A 27,106-nucleotide genomic window follows, 5' to 3' on the forward strand; every position below is an offset into this window, starting at 1 on the left:
TGCACAGTATTGAAAATAAGAGTGGCGGCTGGCTTGCTTTCGTCTTTTCGAGTGGAGTCTGGCCTCACTGCAGTCATGGAGGCCACCACGGAGGTTTTTGTTTGTGGCCCGGGCCGCTTGCGCTTTTCCCCGCGTGTTTTTCCACAAGGTTCGCTGGTTCGAGATGTTCTCGAGTGGTTCGGCCAACAATGGGTGAGTTTGGACGGCCAAATCGTGACAACAATTAAACTGACGTGCTAAGCTAACGGTTAGCACGTTAACATCTGCTTGTTCACTCACAAATTATTTTGGAAGCTAGAAAAAAAGTCGTTTGGCAAACTCGCACACTTTGTAAGGTCTGTGCTTTGTTGTAATGGTTGCACAAAATTATTTGATGCCCATTTGCCACGTATTAGGTCATTGAATAAAAGTCCAAACTGCGCTTACGAAATGTGAATTTGTGGCTGCATGCCCTCAAAACTAGTCTTGCTTTCACTATTCTCCAAATAGTGGCCACAATATGTAACTGTGTGTGTGGGGTTGTTGTTTCAGAAGTTCAGTGTCGTGTCAAGTCCAATAGATTTTTGTTACTCGAAGTATTTTTTAAAAGTTGTGCTGCTGCTTGCTAATGCTAATGCTAATGCACGAGGTGGACAGTCCTGTCCTGCGAAGTTGCTTAACGAAATCATGAAATTGAATCAAGAAATTGAAAAGAAGACGTGAATTCCAGGCGCCGGCGTCACCGCGGGACTTCTACGTCAGCAGAGACGGTGGCGTGTCTCGCTTGGATGAGCGCCTGCAGGCCGGCGCCGTCTATCGCCTGACGCCACGCCTCGTGGGAGGCAAGGGGGGTGAGTGGGCTTTTTGTGTGCGCGTGCGCGTGATGGGAAGCGGGTGACGTGAAGTGTCCCCTCTCTGCTCTTGGAAGGCTTCGGCTCCATGCTGCGAGCGCTCGGCGCTCAGATCGAGAAGACGACCAATCGCGAGGCCTGCCGCGATCTGAGCGGACGTCGCCTGCGAGACGTCAACCACGAGAAAGAGTGAGTGACGAGGCCTGATGGGCAACGTTAATTTTGCTCCCGCTCGCTTTTTAAAAACAAAACAAAACATGCTAGCATATGCTTTCAGCTAATGAATGTTTTACCATCCCTAAGTACAGAATTGGCCTGTCGCCTCGTGAACATTCGATAATCGATGCTGAAAGCTATTTTGGCAATTTTTTGTCGTCATTTTGCGATATTTGTCCTCCCGATTTCAGCCTCTCTGCAGCCATTTTCTGACAGCAATTAAAGCAACACTTTTGGACCTTCTGAAAATATTTTCTGAACCCAACGGATGAAACATCAACTTCCAAGTAGTTGAATGGAACCGTTGCCGGAGTTGGTCTGGCACCGCGCAACTTGGAGGAGGACGGCTCACCAAAATCAACAAATGTGCAGACGTCCCGCTTTCCCCAAGTCGCAAAGTTGATGTGTGATCACTGCTGTTGTGACGGCTGCAAGAAGACCAAAAAAGGGAAAATGTCTTCCTCTACATTGTCTTCTTTAAAAAAAAAACAACTTACAATACCTCTATCGGGCTTTCCCTCGCTCAACGACAAGGAGGCGTTTGTGATTCCTGCACATCCGGGATCCTGCTGTCCCTTTTGATTTCCTCAAAGCCTTCGAGCAAGTCAAAAAGGAGAGACTCCTCGCAAAAAAATTTGCGTTTTGAGAAAATGCAAAGAAACGGGAGAGATGGAGGTGGAAATTGTGCACATTTGCTGTTCAAGCAACGCAAAGTTGTCCATCATTCGAATGTGGTTGAGTTCAGGCGAAACACTACCACTTTAGTCCACACGGTGCCGCCATAATCAGCACCGCTTGAAGCGATTCATCGATAGCTCGTCAATCAGCAATTTGTGAGGCGACTCTTTTGATTTTTGAGTCGATCTTCGTGTGCAAACGATCTTTCGTGAAGGCGGACCGATTAGCGTCTTTTGTCAAAGTAAGACTTGCGAACTTCCTCCGACGGCAGGATGGGCGAGTGGCTGAAGCGCCAAGCGGATCGCGAAGCCGAGAAGGAGCAGCGGCGTGCCGAACGTCTGGAGAGGAAACTGGCCGAGCCCAAACATCAGTTCAGCGACCCCGCCTACCAGCTTCAGTGTCACAGCCTGGCCGAGAGGCTCGAGGACTCCGTGCTCAAAGGTGAGCACGCACATTTGAATACCTGCTGGCATCTTGTTTCCTCTTTTTTTTTTTTTTTTGGAAGGACCGAGCTAAATCTCTCGCAGGGTTCCACTTTGCGATTTGTGAAACGTTGAACGCTGCCAACGATGCGTTTTTGTGAACGAGCGGACGCTTAGTCCCATTTAAAATGGCCGCGCGTGAATGTCGCCATTTGCGCTCGTTAACTTCTGCTGTCCATCTCGCGCTCGTCACTCGCTTTCGTCCTCACTCCAAAACTTTGGCGAGCTCGCATGCTTTTGTCATCAAAGTGCGGCACAGATTGCGGCGCCGACGCCCACTGACTTGTCGCACGTGTCGTGCTCCGCCCAGGTCTGCAGGCGGCATCCGGTTCGCAGGCAAAGGCCTCTAAGCGACCCGGCTCCAGCTGCCGCCAGCCGCCAATCAAGAAGAAGAAGACGACGGGGGCGTGTTCTTGGTGAGCGGCGGCGCAAAGACGCGCGGCGACTCGATAACCTCGGTGACGTCTGTTGGTGCTCGCTTGCGCAGGACCGGCTTGGACGATTTGAGCTCAGAAGATGACGATGACAAAGAGTCTACAGCGATGTCAAAGTGTCACGCCACCGCAACGGGACGGGAGGCGGAGCCTGCGACTGGCGAGAGGTTGGACGGCTCATTTAGTTCCGATTGAGTCGACGGTTTTGTTTGTCAAACGATTGGCGCCAGCAAGCGAATGTTTTGTGCTCAGGATGCGGGACCCGCCCTTACAGGAAGTGCATGTGGAGGAGACCACGCCCACTGAAGAGGAGAGGGCTGTGGCAGCCAGCTGCTCACCTGGCTTGCAGGTAACAACTTTGTTCAGCTACTCTGATGGATGCTCATGAAATGACAAAACAATGAACCTTACTTGACATGGTCGCCTTAAAAAAACAAAAAAAATATATAAAAAGTGTGCAGACTTGACGAGACGTGTAAGCCTCAACATCAAATTGGTTTGGATTGTATTTTATTCATTTTCACTTAGCATAGTACACATTTCTTCTCACAATTGTTGTGTTGTATTGTGTGTGCTCTCCACAGCCAGCAGGGGGCGCCGTCGGCGTGCATCACAACGAGGAATCGCTGAGCCGGCGCTCGTGCAAGTGAGCATCGTTTTCTTTTCCCCGTAGACTGCTTTGTTTCGGTTTTTTGTTTTGGTTTTTTGTTGTTTTTTTTTTGGGGCAAAGCCCTTCAGAAACCGGGATCCCAGACGCTGACCTGGGGCGCCTCCTCTTCCCGGAAGCACTGGACGACGTCGCCGGGCAGGAAGGTCACATTGCCGTCGGCCAACAGGCCGCACTCGCCGCCCGCCCCGACGGCGCTCACGTCGTCCTTGTGATGCTTCAGCGCCAGCAAGCCACCTGAACAAACGTGCCAATAAAACGGCTTTGCTTCAACATTTTGTCAACATCTTCCATCCGCTTTTCGCGATTACGCTGCCGCTTCTGCATTGCCTCGGAGGCGACGATTCCATTTCTCAAGGAGAAGATGCGCATCGATTAAGCTTGGCGCTTGTGGTTGGGCGTGAAAGCCAGGACGACAGCATCAAGTAGATACTGATGACGCGTGACAAAAGCCTGGCGGTGGCGCCGGTGACGACACTCACCCTCCCACAGCATCTCGCCGCCACGAATCAGCCGAAACTTCATCTTGCGCTCCAGCTGACCTTTCAGCACGCGGCAGCCGGCCACCGCCATCTTCTTCTTGCCCGCCGTCACGTCGAATACAGCCAGAACGTTGGCCTCGCCTGGGGGCGGAGCCAAAGGGTCAGAGGTGGAGTGGAGGGCGGAACCCATCATCAGGCCCGTCGCGACTCACCCACGACGTGGCGAGTGACCAGCGGCGGTAGCTTGTCGGCGATCTCGGCCTTGAGCTCGTCCACCATTTTGTAGATGACGTCGTGAAGTCTGACGGGGACGTTGCGATGCGACGCCGTTTGCCGGATGGCTTTGCTCGCCGCCACGTTGAAGCCGTACACGCTGCCTGCAGGAAGCCGAGAGGACGCGCGTGAGCGGCGGCGGCGGCTTGCGCTCTTGCCCATTTTCACTGCGCTCAGGCCGGCAGCGGCTTGCGCTCTTGCCCGTTTTCAGGCAGACGCCAAGCCGATGCGGTGCATCACGATGCGTTTCGGTAACGCGCCGAAAGCGAGGGCCGCTGCCCTCCTTTGAAATCAAACTCATGTTATGAAACGTCTCCGCGAGCAGGCGGCCGCAACATCACCAAGAAACGTTCTCAATTGAGATTGTAAGAGAAATTAATGTGAACTGTGAATCAGTGGCAACTGATTGAAAAAAAAAAATCATCAAAAGTGTTTTTTGTGATCCCGCAACCAAAGCGGCGCTGAGGCACACTCGGCCATCCCAACGAGAGGACTTTGATTCAAAATCAAAGGCCAAAGTAAAGTCATCTTTTGACCTTTTATTCCAATTTGGTGTGGCATAAAAAGCAAACAAACAAAAAAAGTGTGCAAGTTTAACCGTTGACACTTTAAAAAAAAATGATGTCAATGAAAATTCGTTTTTCCCTCTTGAAGGATTCAAATATGTCAGTGGCATTTACGTAACAAAATGTCGATCATGAACATGAGCAGTTTTGTTTTTGCTGCGTTTAATAAAAAGAATTTATCAGACGAAACTAGAAGTGATGATTTTGTTTTCAAATCATTTGTCGTTGAATCACAGTTGACATTAATTTCTCTTTCGATCTCAATTCAGAATGTTTCTTTCTCCAATTCTGAGACCGTTTGCATCCCTCCGAATGAATTGCCGCATTTGATCTTTGAAATGTAAACAAAAACGTCTTTGGCATGCGGTCGTACGCAGTCGGCACCTTCTGAGCGGCCAAATGGGAGACGTCGCGGACGCTTGAGTTTGGGTGAGCCGCAATAGTCCAAACGTCAAGCAAAAAAAAAAAAAAATGAATAAAGCTTGAGGGTCGAAGCTGGACCGGTACCGAGATCGCGGCCGCAGACCAGCAAAAAAGGCTTAAGTGGCCAACTTGAAGAATTTCCAAAGCCAAATCTGAGAGAAACTGGAGCACATTTGCTGAACAGAAATCAGTTCAAATCAAATTCTGTTTTCCATTGCAATGATTCATGCTCGACAATCAATTCAATTCCAAATCAAATGGAAACGTTGGCAATGGCCTCAATATTTCAGCGCGTCAACATCATCACCGGCCCGGCTCGCCTTTTAGAAGCACGCGCACGCATTCAGTCACAGATGCGCGAGTGGTGAGCAACGTGAGCGACGACGTCGACGCACGCTCGCACTTTTGCGTTGCTTCGTACCTCCAAACGTTTCCGCCATGTTGAGGTCGTTTTCGGAGACGTCGCCGATGCCAAAGTGAACGACGTCCAGGCCGCACTGATGCTCGCCGTCGTACGTGTCCAGGATGTTCAAGATGGTCTCCAAGGAGCCGTCCACGTCAGCTAGCCGACACAAAAACAAACACGGCTGACATTCCCTGAAGGCTTCACCAAATTCATCTTGTCGTCTTTGTTAATGAGGTGATTTTTTATTTTTTACCTCTAAAAGGTGAAACTAATTAGCTTCTGGTGAACTTCCGTGGGAAGCAAATGTTTCAAATCGGGCCCCACAATGTTCCGGTTGGTCAGTTCATGCAAACGACAATGCTCTCTTTTTGCGATCGAGAGCGTTGTCGGTACCTTTGATGACGAGCGGCAGGCTGGCAAGCGCGGTCGCCGCCGCCGCCGTCTTCTCGCTGGGCCTGCTGACAAACTTGCTCTTGTTGTTGCGGTACAGCAAGGACTTCCTCTGCCGCCAGCCGAGGTGCGCCAGCTCCGCCCTCTCCTTCTTGTAGGCGTCGTCGTGTTGCCGCCGCTTGGCCGCCACGGCGCTTTGCTCCGCCTCCAGCCTCTCCAGCTCCTCCTCCTGACTCCGCCAGGCCACCACCTCTCTGGCGCGCTGCTGCAGACGCAAAACATTCTGTCCGATTTGTGTATGTCCAGGCCAAGAACGCGACCCGGCGTCCCCGTTTCAACCTCAAGCCGCGACGGCGGCGGTGGGAGGGGCATCGCATCGCATCTTCATCTTGGAAAAAATACAATTCTGATGAACGGCCACTGGCAAACACAGATACCAGCTATCGGAAGACGCGACAGCGGCCGATGCCGGAATCCGGCGTCCTCTTGTGGCCATTTTCTGATGCAAATTGAGATTTGTCTTTAAAAATGACATTTCATCCATTTTTCGGAACAAAGATAATAATTCTAATAATCATAAATTCAATTTGCAAGCGCCTTCCAAGACCTTCAAGGACGCCGTACATCAATAAAAGCAATTAAAAACAAACATTAGAATCTAAAAAAATAGTCGTGGTATCGATCTAAAAAATGCCTAAACGCCAAGTGATAACTTTTCGTCCGCAAAAAACAAACATTCTCCTCAGTCGAGGTGCAACAAGGCGACACACCGACCTCCGACTCCACCTCCAGGATGACGTCTCCGGCGGAGGGCGTGTCCTTCCAGCCCACCACCTCCACCGCCACGCCGGGCCCCGCCTCCTCTACCGTGCGGCTGTTCTCGTCCAATAGGAAGCGCACCTTGGCCCACGTCTTGCCCGCCACCAGCACGCAGCCTCGCCGCAGCGCCCCCCGCTGGACGAGCGTGGTCGTCACAGGACTGAGGGCGACAAGCAAGTCGGCGTCCGTTGCCGCGCCGAACAAGCAAACAATCATTTGGGGAAACGAATTGCCGCCATGCCGTAAAGCAAAGAAAAACTAAAATGCGACAAAAGAAACAAGAATTGAAAATAGCATGAAAGTCGAGTGTTGGGTCGGAGTTCGGCAACCTGTGGCGCCCTCAAACCAGCTCATTATTTCAAATGACTTTCTTTGTATTCCAAATGGAGCCGAACCTTCCGAGCAGATTTGGAGGGAGAAAGGTCGCAAGACGACGACATTTGCAAAAAAGTGAGCCAAACGAGACGGGAAAAGACGCAGAGCTGGAAAAGTCACGTTCAACAAATGGAATGTTCAAACTTAGACAAAAAAGGAGGCAACCAATCGAACGTCTTTTGAAGACATTCCAATAATTTGAAAAATAAAAAACACTTTGACTTCAGCTTCTTTCTTCAATTCGGCTTCTCAAAAGCTCAATTTCTTAACACAAACTCATCATGAGCAATGTCGACGAATATGTGGCTGGCAAATGACAAAAAAAAAAAAGGGACGGCTGTCCTCTCGTAGACGTTGAGCCCGTCATACGCACACGTGGACAAACATCACAACTACATCATTTGGCAAAGAGCGAGGGAAGGATCAGGCGGCGGCGGCGGCGGCGGCGGCGGCGTCCCACCCTTTGCCCTTGTCCGTGCGACTCTCGACCACGAGGCCCTCGACGGCGCCGTCGGCTTCCGCTTTGAGCTCAAGAATGTCGGCGAGCGCCGCCGTGGCCTCAGCCAGCGCCGGCAGGTTGTCGCCCGTCAGTGCCGAGACGTGGACCGCCTGCACGTCTCCGCCAAAGTCCTCGCACACCACGTCGTGGGCCAGCAGTTCCCGTTTGACCCGCTGCGGATCGGCTCGAGCTTTGTCGCATTTGTTCACCGCCACGATCAGCGGAACTGCAACGCAACAAAGTTTTGATGCGAGCTTCACAAAAAGTTCCAATTCTGATCATGAAAGGCAACGTTTGCAACGCAGATTTTTTTGGGATACTATTGAAAAAAAAAAAAAAAACATGCAAGTCAGCTGGCTTTTTGTATTCAGACGTCGAACGACTTCCTCAACTCAACCCTCCTCTAGCGCCGCTCGTGTTTTTGCCCAACAGCAGTGATAAAAAAAAAAATACTCCATATGGGGAAAAAAAAGAAATAAAATAAAATAAAAATCGGGATAATTCCGTGAAAGTTAAAGAATGTCAACGTGGCCCACCCATGCTTCCATTTTTTTGCAGAAAAAAACCCATGAAAATTAGAAAGTCAGCCTTGACATCCGCAAACACGCCGGCACCGGTCGCTCGCTACCTGCCGCCCGCTTGGCGTGCCGGATGGACTCGACGGTCTGGTTCATGACGCCGTCGTCAGCGGCAACCACCAGGATGACGATGTCGGTGGCGTGGGCGCCACGGGCCCTCATGGCCGAAAAGGCGGCGTGACCCGGCGTGTCCAGGAACGTCATCCTCTCGCCCGTCGCCAACTCCACTGCGGCTCACAAACAGTGCGCTATCAAAAGTGGAAAACCGGCAACAAAGTAGGCGCGTACCCATACAACATTTGTCAGAGTTGGCCGCTCGAGCAGCTCAATCGTGCGTCTCGGTCCAATTGGAGGCCGGACAAAAGCGGAAGCACAAAAGGCCGACGTGAACGCAACGAGTACCTGCGAAGGCGCCGATGTGCTGCGTGATGCCGCCGGCCTCGGTGGCGGCCAGTTGGCTTTTCCTCAGACTGTCCAACAGCGTGGTCTTGCCGTGGTCCACGTGGCCCATGATGGTGACCACCGGGGGGCGCCGCACCAGCCTGCTGGCGTCCGCGGGGGGTCTGCGCATTCACACGCGGAACAAACGATGGAGCCAGACTGCTTTTGAAAAGCAATTCACTTGCTTTCAAATAATTGCCACTTGCTGTCCGGAGTCAAAAAAAAAGTCGTGGGGAAAAAAAAAGCCAGCTTATTAAATCCTAATTTTGTGTCACGCCAAGAAACAGCTTTCACTCAAATCCTCTCCTTTTTCAATCAAACCCTGAAATCGTTTCTCGTGGCTTAGCTTAGCTCAGCCCGGCCAGCGGCTCACCTGGGCACGGCGTCTCTGTTGTGGCGCGGCGGCGTCTCGCTCAGCTTCTTCCAGCGGAACTTCATGCCGGAGCGCGTCACCGCTTCCTTGATCCATCGCTCCTCCAGCACAGACGACGCGTCCACCCGCGACACGTCCAACGGCGTGTTCTTCAGCGTCTCCAACACGTGAGCTACGTGCACGCACACTCGCAATTATTGACTAAACAAGTAAACCGCCGGGACGTCGAATCTCCAAATTCAAGAGGAGCGGTGCGGTTCTCGTCCCGGCCGGTCCTCGAGGGTGCACGCGAGTTCGCCCAACCGGCGAGCCTCGGAGAAGGCGTGCGACCGTGTCCCTCGAGGAATTCGTTGGGGGGACGACAGGGAACCGAGCCCCCTAATTAATACGGACGGTTCGGTCCGTCTTCCGCCCATGTCAGAGTTTGGTCCGCATTATCGGAAAAGACAAAATCCAAAATGGCGACCAGAAACAAAAACAAAAGTGAGAAGGTGGAGGAATTTACCGGGGTGTTTGTTCATGGCTCGTGCGAGGGCCTCCACGGTCATGGTCTGCCTGATCTCCACTTCCGGCTTATTGGCTTTCACCATTGGCCTCTGCCCCTTCCTCTGACCTTTGACCTGCAGTGGGGTTTGGGCTCGGTTTCAAAGCGCGAGGCGGCGGGGACGACGAGCGCTCGCTTGCTCACTCACCTGCTTGGAGGCCAGCAGAGAGGCGGCGGAGGACACGGGACGGCACAGAACGGGCAAAGGCGGCAAGTTGGCAAGGTGCCGCAAGCGCGCCAACGACGGAAGCGCCGTCATCGGCAGCATCGTCGCTGACAGACGAGCGAGAGGTAAAGACAAAGTCACTTTTCAAACGCGGCAGTGAAGGCAACTCGCACATGCTCAAATCAAACACCCTCAAAGGGTTGCCAGCCAATTGCAGGGCACCATCCGCGCTCACACTCATACCGAGGGGCAATTTAGACCTGCCAAGCATGTTTTTGGAATGTGGGAGCAAACCGGAGTACCCAGAGGAAAGCCACGCAGGCACGGGGAGGACATGCAAACTCCACACAGGATGGCCGGAGCCGGGATCGAACCCACGCCCGATGCCGTCTCTCGCTGTGAGGCCATCGTGCTAACCGGTCGACCACCGTGCCGCCATCAAACTAAACGAAAAATATTCAAAGCAGTGCCGGCATGCATACATATTTCGATCTATTGGATTTGGTAGCATGATCAAACGCTAACAAATACGCTATTTTTGGTGTGTAAATTCATTTGAGTGTGTTTGTGTGATCATTTCATTTATGATTTATTTACTGGACAATATATAAGTTCCACTAATTATATTTTAAAAAATTAATCTTATAGATACAAATATTGATCAAAGAGCTCTCAGCATAGAGTCGAACCATTTCATATTAGAGTCCAAATATTTTCATTCCGAGTTAACTTGAACAGCTCCAGAATGAAATTTTCCTTTCAGAGTGTCAAAATCGGTAGGAAATAAATTAAGACTCGGTTTGCAAAAAACTAAAAATAAAATAAAACTAACTTAAACTTGAGTAACCGAGTTACTCTACAAATACGGTAATATTGAAAAGGAACTTATTACCTTCACATGCAAGGGTATGCAGTCCTCCAATGTACTTGCACGCATACAATCGAGAAAATGTTTTTTTTTTTAAAACCGTCCACGGGCCAAGAACCAAATCTGATTTAGAACGCAAACATTTCTCTGCATCCATGAACGTAATGTTGGCGAAATAATAATCTAGACGTGGACGATTTCAACGAATCGAACATCACGTCTGGACGTTTTTTAAACGTTTTGGACGGAAACGGATTTGGCGACAAATGCACGTCAAAAATGTCTCGAAAGATGAAAGAAGTGCGACTGTGTGTCAGTGCTGACCTGAAAAAAAAGGACTCAATCCCGACTGGATGGTTTGATGTTGATTTGTGTCGTCTCGAAGGGCGCCGCCATGACACTTCACTGTGCCCGGAAGTGCAGCTTATACGTTGGCGCCCCCGTCGGCGCGGAGTGTGCAACTGCAGCATTAGTGACGTCAAGTGCCCGCCATCTAATTCAAACCACTTATTCTTATTTTGTTACATTTAGTTCTATAGTAATTCATGTAGAATTTTCATTCATTGTCGTCTTACAGGTTTGTGGTTCCTTCTTTTTTAAGTGCGTCCATACTTGTATTGGTCCGAATTTTTTTAAAGCATAATCAATAAATGCTGCGAGTAATGTCGCTTCTCACAACATACTTCTTTGTGTTTGACATTTTTTGAAATCATCAGTGCTTGGCACTTGACCATTTTTTGCCGGTCAGTCTCCCGCCCTCCTGCAGCAATCTCTGTATCGTTCCGGCCTCGACCGTCCGGCCTTATTATTAACATACAAATAAAGTGTTTAAAAAAAATGCAGCTCATAATTTGTTGACTCATGACATTGAACAATATGAATGTCACATGTACTTTTATTGGAAAAGAAGTCAAAGAAGTTTTTTTTTCTGCACTCACTTTTTTTTTTTACACTGACCACCATCAAATGTCACAAACAACCGCAGCTCATATAGCGCCATTAGCCGAGCCGAGCCGAGCGTTCACTTTCTTCGATGGTAAGCTAGGCTAATCAGGACTGATTGTAAACAGCGTTTGTTTGCCCGCCCAAATAAAATGCGAGCGCTGAACGTAAACAAACACAAAGACAAAATATGCAACATGCCAATCACACATAACACTTTGCACGTGCTAAGATAAGCTAAACGTCAACAAGTCCATAGCGTTAGCAACAGCGCGACATGAGCTCGCCTCGCTAATGAAGCTAACGTTGCTGAACAAACCATGCATGTACCGCAGCAACTAAAAAAAACAACGCAAGCTAGCCAACAGCCTTGCTTTTGCTGCCAAACCCTTTTTTTGTTTTTTTTTCCCAATGTACAAAAAAACGATTCTGCGCAACACAATAAGGTCGAAATCAGTCCGAGTTGATTGGGTCACCACAATTTGAGCTCAAGCGGCCGTTCGGCAGAGCCACAAAAACAGCTTGAGACAAATGGTCGCATTCCTCCAAAAATATTCACCTGAATTAAATATTCTGAAAAATGGTGATTTTTTTTTTTCAACACAATGATTGCACAACGTACTCTCTCTCTTTCTCGCGACACAAATTTCGGCCCGGAAAAGTGCTGCTTTTGATCAAACGTTTTGATATTCGAATTGCGTTTGGAAAACAGTGGCAAGATTTCTTGCAAAAGTTGGAATCGGTCACGTTGCAAGTCAGTCGGTCAAAAATTGCAGACTTTTATTTGGAAATTTGCGTTTGTGGGGCGATGAAACAAGCTGTCAAGTTGAAATGCTTTCAATTGCTCGTTTGGAATTGCCCAGCGCCGCTACACAGCTTTCAAACGTCATTTTAAACGTAATACGCTCGAGTCCGTTGTGTCTGAAGCCAACGCACACCTGAGCAAATCATGACTGCCGGGAACGGGCGAGCGAGAGCGAGAGAGCGAGAGAGAGAGTGCGTCACTGTCTTGTGACTTTCAGTCTCCCCAACCTTCCACATTGTTGTCCTCCGAATACGCGGCCCCCATGCCGATCGTGTTCCGAAGCCTCTGCGCGTGTATATCGGAGTTTCTGCACGTGTGCACGTACGTGTGTGCGTGACGTCGTGGAAGAAATCCATCGGCCACGAGAAACGGCCGGTTCAACGTATTTTTGATCCGGTTTCGATTCGCATCAAGTGTAGAAAAGGCCAACGAGTGTCGCGAAGCTAACCGCGAGTAAGCGTGCGCCGCGGTGAGGTCGGCGAGGTGAGCCGCCACCTTTGTCTGCGCTCAGCTTCCCGTGGTGACTCTGCGGCACCGCGCCCCCAAAACCAATCCGCTTTGCGCCGAGTGGGAAGGCACATCCTCGGCTCCGATGAGGTCGCAGGTCGCAAGGTGCCGCCACGCTGGAGGACGCTGCCAACTATTGACATTTCCACACAAACAAACTGGAAGGAAAAACACAATCATGTCAGGAATCAGCCGTTTGTATCCTTCCTTCTTTTCATTTCAAAGAGCAAAAGAAAAAGTGGTTTCTAAAGGTGCCACGATGAATCAAGTCATCAACTGAGTTTGAAAATCCATGACTGTATTTTCACGAGCACAAGGCGCACCGCGTTCAAAGGCGCAGGCATGGAAAAACAAACGTTAGCATGCTAGCGGACGTTTTCAAAAAGGCAGCCGGAGCAAAGAATTTTTGTTGCCGTACGGCTCCTCCGAAACGATGGCGGCTTTTGCGCAAGCCTCCACAATCCATTCACAAATTGCCCGCCGCGGCCTTACATGGAGCGTCCCAAAAACGGGCGTCCGGCCGGGCTGCCGGCTCTGGAAAAAGCGAGTCTGCACCAAAAGATGCTGAAGGCCGAGAAATGATTCGAAGCGCAGAGCGACGTTGCACGCCGTCGCTTGCACGCAACTCAAACACTTGGCTAACGTTGAATTAGCATTAGCGCACGCTGAAATGATGAACTAAAAGTCATTTTGAGCCGTTTCATTTTGCAGGCGGAAACTGAAAGCCCGTTTCAGTGCTCATTCGATCTCAGCTGATACAAAGCGTGCGCCGCAAACTCCCGACGAGCGGCGTCCTCTTTCGCGCTTCCCCGTTTCACGTACGCACGCCGTCCTCAATCACGTCCGCTTCGTGTCGGCACCAAACGCGACACATTTTGGAAGCGCCGCGTTGGAGAAAAAATGAAGCGCGCCATTTGCTCGTGAAAATACCGTCACCGCTGCGAGATCTTGTTGAGCTTCAAATTGTTGCCGTGAGTTGGAGTTGGGCTCGTTGATCGGCGAGAAAATAATCGGCCCGTTTATCGATTATTAAGTGCTTGCTGCAACGTAAATAAGAAAGACTTGGTTTGAGTTGTGGCAAAATTTGGCACATTTTTTTGGCGCTCAAAACTTTTTGGTTGGCGGTTGCGTCACCTGCAGTCGCTGCCGCCGGCGCTGATGACGAACTTGTCATCGCAGGAGAAGCGAGCGTTGGTCACGTGAGCCGAGTGTCCGAAGTAGCGCTTGTGCTTGGCCTGCAACAGACCCCGGTTAGCCTCAGCGCCGCGCACGCTTGCGCACACAGTCATGCGGTCGTACGAATTTCTCAGGGCACGGGAAGTCGAAGAGCTTGATGAGGCCGAAGTCGTCGCCGGTCACCAAGTTGAGGCCGGCGCGGGAAACGCACGCGCAGTTGACGTCGGCCTTGTCAGCGTTGCGAGGCCAAATGCCGAGAACCTCGTCGCCTAGGATGCTGCACAAAAAAAAAAAAAAATTTAAAACCTTACGACAACTCAATGAAATGATTTGCATTTTTTTTTTTGGTCAGCACATTCGCCACGTCGGCCGCGGCCATCACATTTGCCACAAAAAGCGGCAAACGTCTTTCGGAAAGCGCCCTATGACCGGCCAAATACAACCAAAAGGAAAGACGAGAGGCCGCACGCTTTTTCTTTTCTCCTTTTGTGGTTAAGCAGAGAGGGGAGGGGTGAGCAGTTACGTCCACCCCAACGCGGAGGAGCGAGCCCCCGAAACCATCCCAGCTCCAAAAAAAAAAAAAAAAAGGTTCATGTTTTGTTTGGTTGAGCTTAACATGGTCGCAAATATTCCATATTTGTGAAATGCCCGATATAAATAAAGCTGTATTATTTCCAAATGAAAGAATGTGTTCAATGCGCAAAAAATATTTCCCAAAAGGCCATTTTTGGGGCTGCGATGTGAACAGCGCACCATGTCGTTGCGCTCCCGGTTGTCGAGACGAAGCGTGGCGACGGCAAAAGCGTGAAAATCGAACGCGAGAAAAGCAACAAGTGATCATCGGAGCTCACCTGGTCCACGTCGCCCAAGTGATCCTCTCCACCAGGGAGGCGTCGCTGACCACCTTGCCCGACGGAACCTCGTGCACCTGCCGGGCGTACGTGCTGGTGGACACCTGCGGGCGGGAACGATTGCGGTCAGTCCGGGAGAAGAGACGGCGGGCGGGCGACGCGCGCCGACCTGGATGCGCTTGCTGTCGGCCGAAAAGTCCATCTGGATGACGTGGCCCGGGATGTCCTTGCAGTAGCCGATGCGGTTGAGGGAGGAGCCCAGGGAAAGGTCGTAGAAGTCCACGGCGCTCTCGGCGCACCCCACCGCCAGGAAACGGTTGTCTGGGCTGAAGCTGCACAAAAGCGCACGTCGGCTGCGGCATTCTTGATGGACGCGACGCAAATGCCGTCGGCAGATGTTTTGCATTTTCATACGGCGGATCCACAGAGAAAGATTTTACAGCAAAGGGGTTTATTGTTTAAATGTGCCGCTCCCCGTCCACTGCACAGTAAATAAATACAAGTTTGGTCCGAGCTCTGATCAGATTGCAAATCGAGTTATCGTTTTTATAACAAGGTGACTGGTGATGAGCTCCAAAATCTTGGTGTAAAAACTAAGCGGCTGTTTAAAATCTTTCCGTCAAATATTGCAATTGTCCGGGGGGAAAAAAAAAGAAAAGAAAAAGAATTGTGAAAGCTATGTTGAGGTGTGCTGCTTTGTGGCCATTCGAAAACTTTAGGAGGGCATTTTGGCTGTTTGCCATTCCCAATTCCATCACTTCAAACTTGCTCTCCCAAACATCCCATGCTGAGAACCATCAGTCACATTAAGTAAAAAAAAAATTTCCCGTCGTGCCCACGTTGACGCCTGTCGCATTTGTGCATCTTTTATTGAGCCACAAAAACAAAGAAGGCTGGCAGGGGAGGACAATTAAGGAGCGTGTGCAACTATTTGCCAAGAGACCCCCCCCCCCCCCGACACAGTCTGCAGGGGCCGCTCGTACCGTACGTCCTGGATGGCGACGCTGCGGTCTCGTTTCTTGCCCCAGACGGTGAGCGAGTTGACCAGCAGGATGATGAACTCGCCGTTGTCCATGCCGATGGAAACCATCTCGCCGTTGGGGCTGTACGACGTGCACTTGGCAGGATGGCCCAGGGTCACCTTGTTCAGGAGTTTCTAGGAGAGCGAGAGCACTTGTTGGCATTCTCTCACGGCTCGCTCACGTGGCGCTTGTCGTGTCGTGGGCGGGGCTTCGAAAAACAGGGGTTCGACGTCACAAAGGAGCGCGTGGCACCTTGTCAGCCAGGTCCCAAATGCGGACGGTTCCGTCATCGCTGGCCGAGATGAAGACGTCTTTGAACGGGTGCGCGTCCAGTCCCCAGATGCCGCCCCGAGTGTGCCCGTTGATCATCGTGTTGGAGGCGGCGTTCTTCTCGCCCACTTCGATGATCTCGCCGTCTTTGGTTCCCACCAGGATCTTCCCCTGGACCGGCACAGTCCAATCGCCTTGTAGTGAGCTTGCTTTTAAAAGGTGGGGGTGGGGTGACGCTCCAAGGAATGGCTTTCCCGAAAGAACATTTAAGAAATTTCAATCAAGCTTTGAACGCGATTGGTTGAATGAGGCCCCTCTTGTGCATACGTGCGACGTGAAAGCAAATAATTGGCGGTCGTTGAAGGTGCAGCGCCCCCTAGGCTGTAATCGTGCATTACAACAAGAGTGCCGAGGTTGTGATCCGGCGTCATCTCGCGTGGCCCGCGCGGGCAAATCGGAACATTTTCGATAAAAAATGATCATTTGGCGTCAAAACATCCCACCGCGCCGACGCCGCCATTCCTACCTTGCCTCTGCAGACGGATCGGACGTTCTCCACCGCTTGACCGGTTTCCAGCTGAAAGGCTCGACATCGCTTCATCTCCTGGTCCCAAAGTTTGACGGCGCCGCCCTCCTTGGTCCTGCCCGCAAAAAAAGCCGGTCAGACCAGAAGAAGCGGCCGGCCAACCGGCGGCGGCGGACTCACGGCCGTTCTTTTCCGCCCGTGACGATGAGTCCGTCCCTCAGCGTGGTGTACATGGTGAAGACGGGCCCGCTGTGCGCTTTGGCCACCACGCGGACCAGGAAGTGCTCCCTCCACACGTACACGTCTCCGTTGATGGCGCCCGTGAACGTCAAGTTGTTCTAGCGTACGGGCACACAAAAGCCAATGAGCCACCTGACACAAACGTAGCAGCAAAGCACTACTTTTGTCCAAATCAGTGTTTGCATTTCACTCCAACAGGATTTCTTCATGAAGAAGTGAGCGACAACACGACGAGTAAAAGTCACAGAGCGATTTTCGCCGGGGCCAATATTTGGCATTTTGTCAATTATCAGCATCGAGCATTTTTTTAATTTGAAGGCCGATAAAGTAGAAGCTGCTTTATTTCGGCTCGCTGCACCCCTCGCTCTAATTTCTACGATCGAAAAAAACCTTGGCGTGTTGTAAATCACTAAAGTCGTTCAATAAACACGTGCATTTAAACCAAGACACATTCGGGAGTTTTTAGTTTTCAAAATTTTGAGACAATTTCAATGAATATTAGCTCGAAATATCGGTTATCGGCCCATCGGTCGATCACGACTCAGCATAAACTGGTCGTGGCTTTCGTTTTTTTTTTACTTGCAAGTTGAGACTCAGAAGGCGCCAGACGCCGACTCCAACTTACGGCTCCAAAGGCCACCGCCAACATGGTCTGCATGCGTGCGTCCTCCACGGCACCCAGCACGCCTTTTTTGTACAAGAGCGAGCCGCCCACCAGAGTCCAGAACTTGATGTGTTTGACGCCCACCGACACAAACTGGCTGTCCGAGTCCGGCCGGAACTCCACCGCAAAGATCCGCTCCGGGTGGCCCCCTTTGCTCGTAATCCTGGCGCCTGTCGTCAAAACACACGCGCGCCAATCGTCCGGCAGGGGGGCGCCGAGCGCAGCGACCTCGCCTCACCTTCCTGCCACCGCCACACGCTGATGACGTGTTCGGGCTCCACGCCCACGGACAGCAGCAGCTTCCCCGTGGCGCTGAAGTTGACGTAGCCGACGCCTTTGGCGTGCGAGCAGCGCAGGACGGACAAGGTCTGCTTGGTGACGGCATCCCATACGTGGATGGATGGAGCAAAACCTGCGGCCGCACACGCACCACAACCGGAAGGATTCATCAGTCGCGCGTCAAACGCGCCCGAGACAGCCGAGCGCGGCGGACGCTTTCGACACGTCCGCGCTACTTACTGTCGACTCGCGTGCTACCACAATTCCTAGAACAGCGACACGGATTGCCGCACGGCCGCAGAACAGAAGGCGCTTCCTGCCAAAATGGACTCCTTCCTTTTTTTTGAACCTCGCGCGGCAAAAATATAAAGGCGGGAATCTCGGCAGTCCGAACGGCTTACTGTACTTACTTGGATCGGGCACGTTCATCATGCAGAAGACATAATAAGGTCAGCGCATTTGAATCGTAAATTAGGGATTGTATTATCGCCCCCGAAACGCCTTTGTCAAGGTCTGCAGGCGTTGCGTGATGACTTGATGACAATCCGAGCAGACCTTCCACACTGAGCCGACATCAAGCGCGCACGTCCAACATGCAGCAGAAAAATGGGTGGAGAGGTGGGCGGGGCTTACCTGGGAGCTCTGTGATGTCTCCTGACGGAGGGGCGGAGACAACAAGGACGCAAAAAAAAAAACACAAAGCGGCTGGTGGAGCAAAAGCAGCCAAAAGCAAAAACGTTCATGCAGCGGCGGCGGCGGCGGCGGCCATTGAAGCACACCCGACCGACTCACCAATCTGCCCGGTGGCGATGACATTTTGGTATTTGGGGTGCTGGTTGACGGTCAGACACAGGATGTCGTCTGTGTGCTCCAGATAGAAACTCTGAGTTCCTGCCGAGACGGGAAACACGGAAACATAAAAACTCGCAAACACGGATGGCCGCACGGCCGCAGAACGGAAGGCGCTTCCTGGCAAAATGGACTCCTTCCTTTTTTGAAGCTCACACGACGGAAATATAAAGGAAGGAATCGCGGCAGTCCGAACGGCGGGAAAAAGGGGGACGCCTTATTGAAGACAATTGTTTTTGTGTAGAGTCGCGGCAGCAAACAAAATGTCTCCAAGGACCCAACAGGAACATTTTCATTCTTTTTAGAACAGGCCGACTCATGCGGTCCTCGGCGTGACTCCTTCAACTCTGCCCGATGCGGACGAAGGGCGCCTCCGTCCAAACTTTTACGGTCGACGCGCTTGAACGCCTCGCCTGCCGTGTGATGAGGTGTGACTTTGCGCGGGCGCCGTCGTTAAGCGAGCGAGCGCGCGAGCTCAACCGCGCTCACGTCACCCACGCGACCCCATTTGGATCTTCGGGAAAATATCAGAGTCCGGACTCGGTTACTTTTACATGCAGGAGCGGAATCGGGAATCTTTTGCCGGCTCGCGTCTGGCGTGGACTACAAACCTGAGGACAGATTTTGAACGACGGCTGCGGCCGCCGTGTGGAAGATGATGTCGGCGCCGTCGTTGAGGTAGTGAAGGTTGTTGCGGCAGTCCAAGCCTCGGTAGCCGAAGACGTGATCCAGCCGGAGGTCCTGGAAACACGCCGCCATCACACCGAGGGCAACCCCGGCGGAAGACGCCCACGCCGCGACTCGACTCACCTCCACCGCCTTCTTCTTCTTGGACACGTTGTTCTTCGCCAGTTTGTCAGGCAGCGGAGTCGCTCGGCTCACCGGAGGTCTGAGAACACGTCAGCCGGATGACACCGAGACCCTGGATCGGGTTGAGAACGGCGAGCCGGATCGCCAACGATGGCGAGACCGCCGGTCGCTGAGAAGCGCGCGTTTACCTCTCTTCGACAGGAAGTTCCTTGTGCTGCAGGTGAGGTTTGGTTCCCGTCATCTTCCTGATGCTGGCAGAGTAGACCTTGGTCACGTAGTCCACGGCCCGCTCCCGAGCCACATCGCTGTCGTAGCCTGATCGGAGGGGGGGGATCATCAGTCTGGCAACCGAGCGCAACGGATCCAAAATGCCGCCGCCGGTGTCCTCCCACGAAAGCACGCCGCACTCGGCTTCAAATGGATTTTGGGCGACCCATTTGGAAATGTTTCGCGGCAAAATCCACGCACGACGCCACGAAGCGTCAGGTCGGCCGCTTTCTTCGCTCGTCGCCCCGACGACCTCGCCGGGTCGTTCATTATTGTTGACGGCAACATTCGCACCAGCTCATCTTTTTGTCCATTCCTCGTCAACTTTTCAACTCTCTTTTGGTGATTCTTGCAATGTGATCTTTGAATGTTTTCGGCGACGCTCCGCTTGCCATTTCTGCTCGACTCGTTGAAAAGTCGCACGGGACGCATCTTCCATCTCGAACGCGCGCCGGACAAACATTTTGCTGACTTATAAAGTCGGTCCCGTCCAAAAGCGTTGTGGGGAGCGACTTTGGCTCGCCCGCCACCGGATTCAACGCGGAAACGATGCGACGTCATCTCCAGTTAGAAATGAAAATGACTTTGATTGTGTCGTTGTCACACCGAGAAAGAAGAAGAAAAAAAAAAAAAAAACAGTACCTCCGTCTTCCTCCATGTCATCGTCGGACTCTTCGCTGTCGACGACTTTGTTCTCCTTTTGACCCGGAGGCTGCCTGGTCCAAATCATGAGCGCCGTATCGGCCCCGCCCACCGACAACAGCAGCGCGTCGTCATTGGACCAGCGGACGTTAGTCACGTTGATGCTGTGGCCGACGTACTTCTTGAACTTGGAAAAGCCACCCTGAGGGCGGAGAGGATGCAGCGGGGTCAAAAATGGCCCGGCGAAGAGAAAGGGGCGAGCGAGCGGGCGGGCGAGTTCAAGTGGGCGGGCCTAACCCTGCACGGGAAGCTAAAGAGCTTCAGGAAGCCAAAGTCGTCTCCGCTGGCCAGCAGTTTCCCATCTTTACTGAGCGACGCCGCATTCACGAAGCCGAACGTGGGCCAGATTCCTTCGCAGTTCGGACCCACAACGGAGGTCCAGCTGGCCCACTCCAGCTTGTCCAACTGCAAAGACCGGTTCAAAAGGACTTGAAGACGCGAAAGCAAGAGAAGTCACAAGACGTCAACAGTTGCACCTTTTTTTTTTTTTTTTTTTTACTTGCAGTGAGGATTTCGTGGCGTTGAATTTTTACACACGGTTTGTTGCTGCCCAACTCGTGCTAAGTGTCCCGAGAAGAAAATTGAGGAGAATGCCACACTTAATAAAAGAAGCAAAAGTGTCTTTTTTTTTTTTTTTTTTGTCTCTGCTAAACATGCTGCAGTTCGGGCGGGAAGAAGAGCTCACCCCGAGCCGGTCGCCAGTCAGCAGGGTTCACGTGTCGGCACAATTTCAAGTCGAATCTGGAGGAAACCCAGAAAAGTCCCCAGAAAAAAAAGATGCAAACGGATTCGAACCCACGACCTCTGCACTGCGAGGCAAAAGTGCTAACCAGCCCCAAAACCTTGAACCTTTTTTTTAAATTTAAAAAAATTTTTTTTTAGGGTGAAACAATTCACCACAAAAAAATTCAAAACCAAAAGCAACAAAAAGCGACGCACATCCAAATTGATAACTTCGTGCAACTTTGCAAAAAAAAAAAAAAACCCTAACCCAAACGAACGGAACAACTTGTGCCTGCTCACTAACAAAGCCCAAAATGAAGCATAATGGCAAATTCACGAGGTGGACCAAAACTGAGAAGGGTGGCCCCAAAAAAGGAGGGCAAATTTTTGCTTCCAACAAAAGTGGGGCCGATCCGAAAAAGATGAGGCGAGCAAGTTTGGAAAAGACGCATCATCGTTCGTCAGCCCGGGAAAACGGCGGAAAGCAAAAGGACTGACCTCGGCCGCGTCGATGTTCTGCTTGCGCCCTCGAGGAGCCTCAAAGAATAGTTGCTCTTTGCTTCCCGTGTTGACCCGCAGAAGTTTTCCTGCGAGGACGACACCAGCAAGTCGTCCAAAGTGCAAACGCGCGGAGAGAACAACATCGGGAGCTGACCTCGCGAGTCCCAGTCCACGTGCGTGACCACGCCGGCGGCGCCTTTGCAGATGCCGACTCGCTTGCTGGTCAGCACGTTGTAGATGTCCACGAAGGAATCGTGCGACGCCACCGCCAGGTACTTGCCGGCGTCTGCAACACGCCACCGTCTGTTGAGTTCAGGCCCCGCCCCGCCCCGCCCGCTTCTGGTACCTTGGGAGAAGCGGATGTCGGAGATGAGCTCCCGGCGGTGGTGGAAGGTCACCATGTCCTCCAGCGTGTCGGCGTTGACCACCAGGAAGCTGCCGTCGTTCAAACCCACCGCCAGAACTTTGCCGTCGGGAGAGAAGGCGCAACAGCGCCCGCCTTGGTGACACCACACGCACAAACACACAGCGAGACCGGTCGGATTTGGGGTCCCGCTACCGCGAGGGTCCGGCTGAGGCAAACCTTTCTTCAGCTTGCGCACGGCGACCATTCGGTGATTGGCCGACAGTTCCCACATGCGCAGAGTCTTGTCGTCGCTGACGGTGGCGCAGACGGGAAGCAGGGGATGCACGGCCAAACCCCAGACCTCGCCCTCCATGTGACCCTGAACGCAAGACGTTGACATTATTGATGAGTCCGAGTCCCGAGTCTTGAACTGGGACGTCCGAGTCCCGAGTCTAGCCAATCGGTCCGACCTGGACCAGCAAGGTCATGGGTCCACTCTTGTCGATCTCCAGAATTTCTCCGTTCTTGGTGCCGACGAGAATGTGCCCGTGTCCCAGCGTGATCGCTCGGATGGACGGGTTGTCTTCCAGCAGCAATCCTGGAGACGAGAAGACGCGCAAGACCGGTCGGGCGGGCGCTTCGGCTTCGGCTTCGGAGGCGGCGGCGTGCCCCACCTTTGGACGAGGGCGACAGAAGCGTCCTCTTGATGGCGTACGTCTTCAGACATCTTTCAAAGGCGTCGTCCCAAAGTTCCACTACACCGTCCTTGCCGCCCGTCACGAAACCCTGCACAGTCCACGCCACCAGAAGGACAAGCATTGAAAGCCGCACGCACGACATTCGGCGCACCCCCAAGAGACCTTGTCCAGGGAACACATGGCGAAGACGGGCCCGTCGTGGGCCTTGACGGTCTTGACGAGCGTGGTTTCTCGCCAAACGTAAACATCCCCGTTGGTTGCCCCCGAGTACACAGAGTCCTCGGAGCGGCCGTAACACGCCGACATCATGGTCTCCTGCTTGCCGAGGTTGCCGAAGATGCCGCGTTTGAATGTCAGACCGCCGCCTGGTCGGGAGGAAAAGACAAAGTCGCCGCTCGTTGATGACGTTCGTTTCAAAGCGAACCGAGGCGGCGTTTGCTCGCGGCCGGCGAAAAGCTGCACCACATTTGCATGCGCACGCGGAAGACGACGCATCGTTCAATCGTTTGTCGCACGACCGACGATGCCACCTGAGTGTTGCCAGAACTTGATGTGCTTCATCCCCAGCGTGACCAGCTTGTCCACCCGGAACGGATTGCTCTTCACCACGAACACTCGGTCCTTGTGACCCCTGCGAGGAAAGCACAGCGAGCCAAGGTCGTGGGATGCCGGGGCTTGGGCGGGGCATGGGCGGGGGCGGGGCCTACCTGCTTCTGGCCAGTCGCTCGCCCTTCTTCCAGTCCCAGATGACCACGGAATGGAAGTCGTCCATTCCGACCGATACCAAACTCTTCCCGTCGGCTGTGAGCGCAAAACACAATCATGCCGAGGACTCGGTCGGCGCCGGCGTGCTCGCGGCGCCAAATTACCCGTGAAGTCCAGCGCGCACACGCCGGTGCTGTGGTGACCTCGGAGCAGCGACAGACACTTGAGAGTGGCCATGTCCCACACGTGCACGGCCGGGTCTCGGCCCACCTAAGCCCACCACGGACGAGCGCACGTCAGCGAGTGGACGGTCGGTCGCCCGTCGCTCGCTTCGTACCTGCGCGGTGGCCGCCAAGTCTTTGAGCGGGTGCACGGCGAGGCTGAGGATGTCGTCGTCGTGGCCCTGGTAGAAGCGCTGAGTGTGCTGCGGTCGATTGTAGACCACCGCCACGGCGGCCACGTGGTACACCACCTCGCCCGCCTGGCTGTAGAACAGGTTGTTGCGGCAGTCGAAACCTCGGTACCTGCGGCGGCGGTGAGCGCAGTTATGATGAATTTTCACGTGCACTCGCAACCGGCCGATGCGAGCGTGAGCGGCAGCCGTTGGTCGTGACGGGCAGGCGTTCGTCAACCGGATTGCGCCTGTGTCGACCAGAAGCTGGCGTCAGGAGTCGCCGTCCGAGAGGTAGAGAAACCCGCCGTGCCGCCGAACAATTCAATAGCGTCGTCCTGACAGCGGTCGGGAAAACGTGCTCGTAGCCGACTGGCCAACTCGTCCACCCGGGCAAACGGTCGCCAGCAGAGGTGCCAAATTTTGGTTGGCGAGCCCGTTTGTTTTGTGGCGACGCTCGTCGGGTGGCGTGATGGGCGACAACGCAGACAGTTCGGTCTCGGTGACGCCTTTGCGGAATCAAGTGGGCGGCGCTCACGACTTTGGAGGCATCAGGCCGACTCGTTTCATCGCGTACGTGGTGGCCGCTCATGTCGCTAAATCGATCATCGGAAGTCACTGGACGGCGTCGCTATCGCTTACGAGCAGGCCGTCGTGCCGGCCCGGCGTTAAATGAAGACGAAAATTGAAAATGGCAATTTTACCCGTGAACAAACTGCAGACGAAGACTTTCCTCGGGAGCTTTCTGCCTCTTCAGCGAGCCGCTCAGCTTCCGGCGCAGCTGCGGCAAGTCGTCCTTGTAAACCTGCGGACGCAAAAGGCCAACGGTCAAGACAAAAAAAAAAACGCTCGCCGTGGTTCCGCTCACCTGGCGTTCGTAGTTGTGCTGAGTTTCCTGCTCGATGTCCGAGTCGATCTCCGGCACGTCGGAAATGTCCGAGTCCGAGTCGCCGCTGTTGGAGTCGGCGTAGCCTTCTGAGGCCGACACGAGATCACGGAAACTTTTACGAGAACGGGTGACGACTTGCATAACTTTCGGCGGATCTCAACTTGAGTCGGGCGGCGTTACCCTGGAGGAGCGGTTCGAGGGCGCCGTTCATGACGCCCTCTGGCAGGAAGCGCCACTGGAAGACGGCGTGGTCTGCCCCCCCGGTGCTGAGCACCCACTGCAGGTCGCTGGACCAGCGCACGTTGGTCACGTGCGCGGAATGGCCGATGTACTTCTTGAATTTGGCGCCTGCGCAACGGAACAAACAAACGAGCGAGCATGGAGGAGGCGCTCAGAGACGGCCGGCGTGCTCGACGGACCTTTCTTGAGGCACGGGAAGCGGAAGAGTTTGATGAGGCCGAGGTCGTCGCCGGTGGCCAGCGCGGCGCTGCTGTAGTTGGCGTCCACCGAGTTGACGTCGGTCACGTTGGAGTATTTGGGCCAGATGCCGTTGACTTCCGGGCCCAGCACGCCGGTCCACGTCATCCAGTGGACGCCCTTGACCTCCTCCTTGGACACCTGCTTACCTGCTGCAGGCCAGGTCAAAGGTCACCAACCGCCATAGCGGCTGGGACCTCAAGTCACGTGACCCCTGTCGGACCGACCGCCTCGATGGATATAAGTCGGCGAATCTTGGCTGTTTGCGTTTGAAAATCTTTTAGAAAGCAAAGTCGTTTGATGTGTCCTGCGCGCTTTGAATTCGAGGAAAAAATTAATAAATAAATAAATCGACCCGGTCGTCTCCACCATCGGGGGCTGCCTTATTGCCCTGTGGGCCGCCCCGCTGTCGGTTGAAATGGATGTCGCCGTGGCAACGGGCCAAGTTGCGACTTTTGATTTGAGTCGACAGCAGGTGCCAGCTCGCAACGGAAGGGCGGCTTCCGCTTCATTCTTCTTCGGTCACGAGATATTCAAGTCGACAACTTTAGACGAGCGGGGGCACATCTTATTGTCGTGGCAAAGAACGAGAGAACAAGATGGCGGATGCAAGAGGTGTTTTCCGCGTCATCCGGCCGCGGCAGGCGTGGCGAAGAACCAAAAAGAACGGGACGCTTTTCAAGGATCGCATGTCTGAGAACTTGAAATTTCGCGCCACGACTCGCTCGATGTTAGTCGCGCGACTTGCGATTGGCTTGAAGCGACGGTGACGTCGGGCATCCTGCAAAACACCGCACCAAACGCCACCAAGGCAAGGCGGAATTTTACTCGCGCGTAATGTTGACGGCTAAATCATCGGCCTGCCAAGACGGCACCGATCGTGCCGGCGTCACGCCATCAACAACCGACTTACCCGGCATCCGGTAAAAGAGGCGTTCGCCGGCGCCGTCGTTAGTTTGCAGCAAGCGCGAGTCGACCGACCAGTCCAGGTGGGTGATGAAGGAGGTGGAGCGGGCGCACTCGCCCACTTTTTTAAAGCGCTGCGCTACGGCGTAGACGTCCACCACGCCGTCATTGGAGCCCACTGCCAAGAAGGAGCCGTCCGGCGAGAACTTGAGTTCGTGGATCACCTCCTTGCGGTCCTTGATGTGCACCACCTCCGTCATGTCCCTGAGCATGCAAGTCAGCGCCGTTGATGGCACGCCCACACATTGCGCGAGGGGCGGGCAAAGGGCGGGCGGGGGTCACCTGACTCGCAGGACGGTGAACGAGCCGTCCTTCATGCCGAGAGCCAGCTGCGATCCGTCGTTGTTGAAGGAAACGCTGCGCACCGACTCCTCCATGTTGCAGCGGGCCAGCAAGGTGTGGTCGGGAAGACTCCACAGCCTGCAAACGACAATTGGGACGCAAGGCAAGTGAAGGCGTTCCAAAGAAATAGGAACCGGGACTTACGACCGGCCTCCGAAGCCAGAGGTGGCCATCTTGCGTCGCCGCTGCTTTTGGCTGCGTTTTTTTGCGTCAGGTTGCCTGGATGGCGCAGGCGACCAAGTCGCATTCTTACCGATGCAATGCGCACGTCGCGCTCGGGAAAAGCGTCCACCGCGCGCGACGGCAAAATAGCACCAAAAGGCCACAACGTCTGCGCAACACAAGATGGCCGCCGTCGACCACAGATGTACGTGAAGTGACGTCGGGTGATTTGTCGCTCACCTGACGGATCGGTCATCGCTGCCGGTGACGGCGACCGGTTGCTTGGGATGCAGGTCGAGCGCCCATAACTCGCCCTCGCTGTGGCCTTGCATCAGCAGCAGCGGTTTGTCACGGTCGCGGACCATGACCTCGAAGATTTCGCTGTCCTGCGTCCCGGCCAGAATGCGCTCGGCCTTCCAGCAGACGCTGCGGATGGACAGACCTGAAAGTGCAGACGGACGGCGGCGTGACGGCCGGCCGGTTAAG

General features: G+C 53.4%; 2 protein-coding genes across 2 annotated transcripts in view; one reads left to right on the plus strand and one right to left on the minus strand.

Annotated features, from left to right (window-relative positions):
- Nucleotides 1-3,290, plus strand: LOC148332926 (splicing regulator SDE2-like). The gene is made up of 8 exons (XM_088303415.1): nt 1-192; nt 710-830; nt 908-1,019; nt 1,996-2,165; nt 2,517-2,622; nt 2,694-2,807; nt 2,893-2,989; nt 3,225-3,290. Exons 1-8 carry the CDS (start codon nt 76-78, stop codon nt 3,288-3,290), a joined length of 903 nt encoding a protein of 300 aa, XP_088159541.1. The 5' UTR covers nt 1-75.
- Nucleotides 3,282-27,106, minus strand: part of LOC148332927 (echinoderm microtubule-associated protein-like 6) — a 27,343-nt gene continuing 3,518 nt past the window's right edge. The window contains 46 exon segments of the mRNA XM_088303881.1: nt 3,282-3,544; nt 3,790-3,930; nt 4,002-4,166; nt 5,473-5,613; nt 5,851-6,112; nt 6,622-6,826; nt 8,169-8,345; nt 8,521-8,681; nt 8,933-9,104; nt 9,438-9,552; nt 9,625-9,749; nt 13,899-13,999; nt 14,064-14,217; nt 14,792-14,895; nt 14,961-15,123; nt 15,775-15,947; nt 16,066-16,254; nt 16,610-16,724; nt 16,790-16,947; nt 17,475-17,683; nt 17,752-17,925; nt 18,426-18,446; nt 18,585-18,683; nt 19,253-19,382; nt 19,452-19,530; nt 19,640-19,766; nt 20,361-20,562; nt 20,658-20,825; nt 21,642-21,730; nt 21,799-21,930; nt 21,991-22,143; nt 22,228-22,369; nt 22,461-22,588; nt 22,665-22,776; nt 22,851-23,053; nt 23,219-23,319; nt 23,396-23,489; nt 23,558-23,663; nt 23,731-23,917; nt 24,489-24,589; nt 24,653-24,759; nt 24,854-25,021; nt 25,093-25,302; nt 26,064-26,320; nt 26,399-26,536; nt 26,861-27,104. Coding sequence (XP_088160007.1) covers nt 3,375-3,544; nt 3,790-3,930; nt 4,002-4,166; nt 5,473-5,613; nt 5,851-6,112; nt 6,622-6,826; nt 8,169-8,345; nt 8,521-8,681; nt 8,933-9,104; nt 9,438-9,552; nt 9,625-9,749; nt 13,899-13,999; nt 14,064-14,217; nt 14,792-14,895; nt 14,961-15,123; nt 15,775-15,947; nt 16,066-16,254; nt 16,610-16,724; nt 16,790-16,947; nt 17,475-17,683; nt 17,752-17,925; nt 18,426-18,446; nt 18,585-18,683; nt 19,253-19,382; nt 19,452-19,530; nt 19,640-19,766; nt 20,361-20,562; nt 20,658-20,825; nt 21,642-21,730; nt 21,799-21,930; nt 21,991-22,143; nt 22,228-22,369; nt 22,461-22,588; nt 22,665-22,776; nt 22,851-23,053; nt 23,219-23,319; nt 23,396-23,489; nt 23,558-23,663; nt 23,731-23,917; nt 24,489-24,589; nt 24,653-24,759; nt 24,854-25,021; nt 25,093-25,302; nt 26,064-26,320; nt 26,399-26,536; nt 26,861-27,104 — 6,872 coding nt within the window. The 3' untranslated portion in view covers nt 3,282-3,374.

Source organism: Idiotropiscis lumnitzeri, chromosome 8, assembly GCF_059441095.1.
Source record: "Idiotropiscis lumnitzeri isolate Australia: NSW breed Sydney's pygmy pipehorse chromosome 8, RoL_Ilum_1.0, whole genome shotgun sequence".
Classification (NCBI taxonomy): domain Eukaryota; kingdom Metazoa; phylum Chordata; class Actinopteri; order Syngnathiformes; family Syngnathidae; genus Idiotropiscis; species Idiotropiscis lumnitzeri.